A 3,703-nucleotide genomic window follows, 5' to 3' on the forward strand; every position below is an offset into this window, starting at 1 on the left:
ACTCTTTCCTACGCTGCATGTGCTAATTTTCATTGTTAATAGTTTTAACAAGTTAAACCTTTTGCCAATGAAATCCATAGTACGAATTGTCACCAATTCCTCACAGAGCTGGAATAATCCCGGCTTGGTTTCAGCTGTGACGACAAGTGCCCTGCCTGGGCTTGCCCGCTAGAGCTTACCTCAGCCCTGTGAAGAGGGGAGAGCCACAGCGTCACCGGTCCTCACCTGCCTGGACCAAACCCAAGGAAAGATGGAGCTTTGGTGAACTGACCTTTAAGTTAATAAACTATTGATTTCCCTTGACAAATGAATCTGTGCTTTTTCCCAATTCATGCAGCCACCATCCCAACCAGAGGCAGGGCAAGGCACAGATGCACCACGCGTCTTTATTTTGCTGGACAAAGCAGGTGTCCTGGCTGGAGCTCCTGATCACCCCAGAGCACCTGCGGGACAAACAGCTCAGGAACAAAAACCTCACGTTTGTTCTCATAAAAGTATATTACCTTCAGAGGAAACTCGTACCCCAAATACACCCCCCGTGCCAGGCTGGGCTGGCATCTCTGGTGCACCCAGGGCCATCTGGCTGGGGTTTAGGGCTGCGCTCAGGCACATTCTCCAGTTGTGGGGAGAGCGCAGCATGCGGGGATGCATCTGCAGCTGGATGAGCTCCAGGGGAGCTTGCTCCCTTTTCCCACCCGTACACAGAGCATCCTGTGGCCCCCAGTGCCCCACGGCAGTTGGCAGCCGCTGGGAACCACAGGGCCACCTTCCCCCTTCGGCTGGTTGGGAAAGGAGAGGAGCCGCTGGTGTGTCGGGGAGCGGAGGGAGCTGTGGAGGCTTTTGTTTGTTGTGTTGGTTTTGCAATGTTTAACCATGGGCCAGGTGCCCAGGGTAGTGCCTGGATATCCGAACCTGAGCTTTTTAAGTGTGAAAAGAAGAAAAGAATGGAGTTCTCCCATGAGAGAAGCTCCTTTCTCAGAGCTGCGCTGCTGTGGGCTCGTGTGTCTTACAGGTGTTCACGTTTATCAGATGATAAATGTGAATTAATCAGATGATTTATCACAAACCATGAATGTTGCTTCAGGATTCCCCTTTTGGTCTTGGGCCAAACCAGGGGCCAGAAGAGGGGTGAAATTCTCCTGGCTTCTGCCTCTTTGGTTGTAAAATAACAAACTTTCATTTCTGTTGCTGTGTCACAGAGTCAAAAAATGGGAGCTGTGAATCAGGAGTACTGCGTCAGCTCTGCCTTTCAGTTCTCTGGCTCACAGCAGCCTGCCTGTAAATACTGCTCACTGGTATATTTAGATGTACTGAAATGCTAAAAAAAAAAAAGAAAAAAAAAAAAAAGGAAATATGTTTACCCTTACATCCTTGGCATAACTTAAAATACACACTGGGTGAAGCAATGCAATTTAAGATGACCAATCCCCAGCAGTCTCAGCTTTATCCTGCTTTCTGCTGCCCTCCAGCCTGCCAGAGAAAGAGAAACAAATTCTACGTGTCGAGTTCATGCACCAACATTAGCTCCCAGCATTTCCCAGGGCACTAACTCCCTCAGAAATCATTCTTGGAAAGTAATAAAATTCAGGTTATTTATCCAAGCTATTGCAACGCTTGCTTGGAGCTATTAAAAATCTCTCTGACACTGGTATGCTCAGAGGATCAAAGTGGCTGTATCTTCAAGATAAATGCATATTTAGGCAATTTATTAAAGCCCGTTTCTCTGTTGTCTCTTGGCACCAAAGCCAAATCTATAATAGCTGTTTTCTGGAAAATCTTCTTAGTGCAGCCCAACTCCTCATTTGCCGTTTGCCTGTGAGGTTGCATCCCCGGCCATCTGCCATTTCGTAGTTGGCAGGTGGGGAACACACATCTTAAAAATCGTTGCTTTGACTTTCCATTACAAAGAAAGGGCTTTTAAGAGCTCGTGTACAGCATCTGAGACCAAGAATCTGTCTGCTCTCAATTACAATTCTATTACAGCTGTAGAGCTGAGCCATACAGCTGTATTGTGCTAAGGGAGAAAGGTCCGCATCTTATTTGGCTTCATCTGAGGCAGGACCTGCTCTCCAGGAAGCTTAGGAAGATCTCCTTTTAACAACTGCCTGAAATGACTGAAGACTGTTGTCTTTACCACCGCATGATTCCTGAGTCACGTACAACAGTGCTGCTAATTCTTCGTTTCTGCTGCTGACAGCTGTCTCTGTTTCTTGCTCTCTCCTAACTGCTTTTAAACAAATGCAGATGTTATAAAAACTTGACTACGTGCTTTCCTGTACAGTTTTGGTGAGGGTGTTTCCTAAGTAGGGAGCACAGGAGCTGCCTGACCCCAGCTGACACCTCTGCAGGGATCGCCAGCCAGAACAGAGCCAGCTCTGACGCTGTAGTCCTGGGGAACGCGCCAGGCGTCACTCTCAGGGTGATGCTGCTAGATGCTCCCAAAAGAGGATGAGCCATCATTGTGCGGTGCCAAATGTGGCTGCAGCATTTAACCTATTATCACATCCTCTGGGTTCACAGAAATGTCACGGCCTATGAAAAAAATCCTTCCCTCGATAGCAGTGGATCCAGAAATCATCCTGCCTCACCTCACTCGGGGGGCCTTGAGGGCTGGGGAGGTATTTCTCCAGGGCTACAGAAGCAGTGGCTTGTTGACATTCAGCAGTAGTTGGGACCTGGGGGTGGTGAATTGCTTCCCTTTGAGTGCCACCGTCAGTCTATGTCATCCGCACTGTGGTTCAGCTGCCTGCAAAGCCCTACTGCTGCCAGCCCAGCCCTGCCAGTGGCACCCAGTGCCTTGGCTGCAGTGGGCCAGCACTGATGCCGGCCAGCATGCCAGCCTTGGACCTAGTGACCTCCTTTATGTTGAAGTGGAGTTGCCTGGCGAGACATGGAGGCTTCTCAGCTCCCCCAGCGCTACTACCCCTTGCTGTTCCCCAAATCCCTAAAGAGGGTAAGAGGGGATGTAGTGACGCTTGAGAGCGCATTCTATCTCGCAGGCAAAGGGTGAACGTCCCGCCACAGCCTGTGGCACGTCCCCAGCCCAACGCGGCTTCCCCAAGAGCAGGAACACGTGTGGAAGTGCCAGAGGGACTGCCTCAAATGCTGCAGATGGAAGGTGTTTATGGGCAACCCTGCGTCCGGGAGCAAGGCTGAGCTGCTGCTTGGGTGGAGGAGAAAAAGCACCGAGAGCTGTCATTGTTGCAGGAGGCCGTCCTGGCTGTGACACAGGAAGGGAGCTGCATGTGTTCAAACAAGCACATTCCCACCGGCTAAGCCAACTGTGTCCAAAGGAAAGCAACCTGCCCGCGGCCTGTCATCCGCGTGAGGCAGGTTCCCAGCCCGCTCTGCCTCCATTTCTGCACGTTCAGCCTGTGCTTGGAAACACCAGAAGGTGAGAGGGAACCTCTGGTGACATCTTTGTGCCCCCTTAGGGTACCCACTGACGGCAAAGCCAAGGCCTTGCTCGGCCTTGCTGTTGACCAGTGCCCTGGCACTGGGCCGTGGGCCACAGGGCGGCCTGGGGGGACCTTCACCTCAGCAAGGAGAGGGTTTACTGCCAGACGCCTCTCGGAGGGGGGTGGCTGCCCCCCTCACCGGTACCGTGCAGTCAGACCACCCGCTCGGAGGTGCCGAGGGGGGGGGGTGTGTCCCCCATGGCCGCTCGGGGCCCCGTTTGCTGAGGGAAGAAGCGCCCGCGGGA

The 3,703-nt window shown here is 51.9% G+C and overlaps 1 protein-coding gene across 1 annotated transcript in view; it reads left to right on the top strand.

Annotated features, from left to right (window-relative positions):
• Window positions 1-2,890: 2,890 nt before the first annotated feature.
• Window positions 2,891-3,703, top strand: part of SNRPA1 (small nuclear ribonucleoprotein polypeptide A') — a 7,185-nt gene continuing 6,372 nt past the window's right edge. Inside the window, exon 1 of the mRNA XM_009887522.1 lies at window positions 2,891-2,999. Coding sequence (XP_009885824.1) covers window positions 2,891-2,999 — 109 coding nt within the window. The remainder of the gene's footprint in view (window positions 3,000-3,703) is intronic.

This window comes from Charadrius vociferus, unplaced genomic scaffold, assembly GCF_000708025.1.
Source record: "Charadrius vociferus isolate BGI_N301 unplaced genomic scaffold, ASM70802v2 scaffold190, whole genome shotgun sequence".
NCBI classification, from domain to species: Eukaryota; Metazoa; Chordata; class Aves; order Charadriiformes; family Charadriidae; genus Charadrius; species Charadrius vociferus.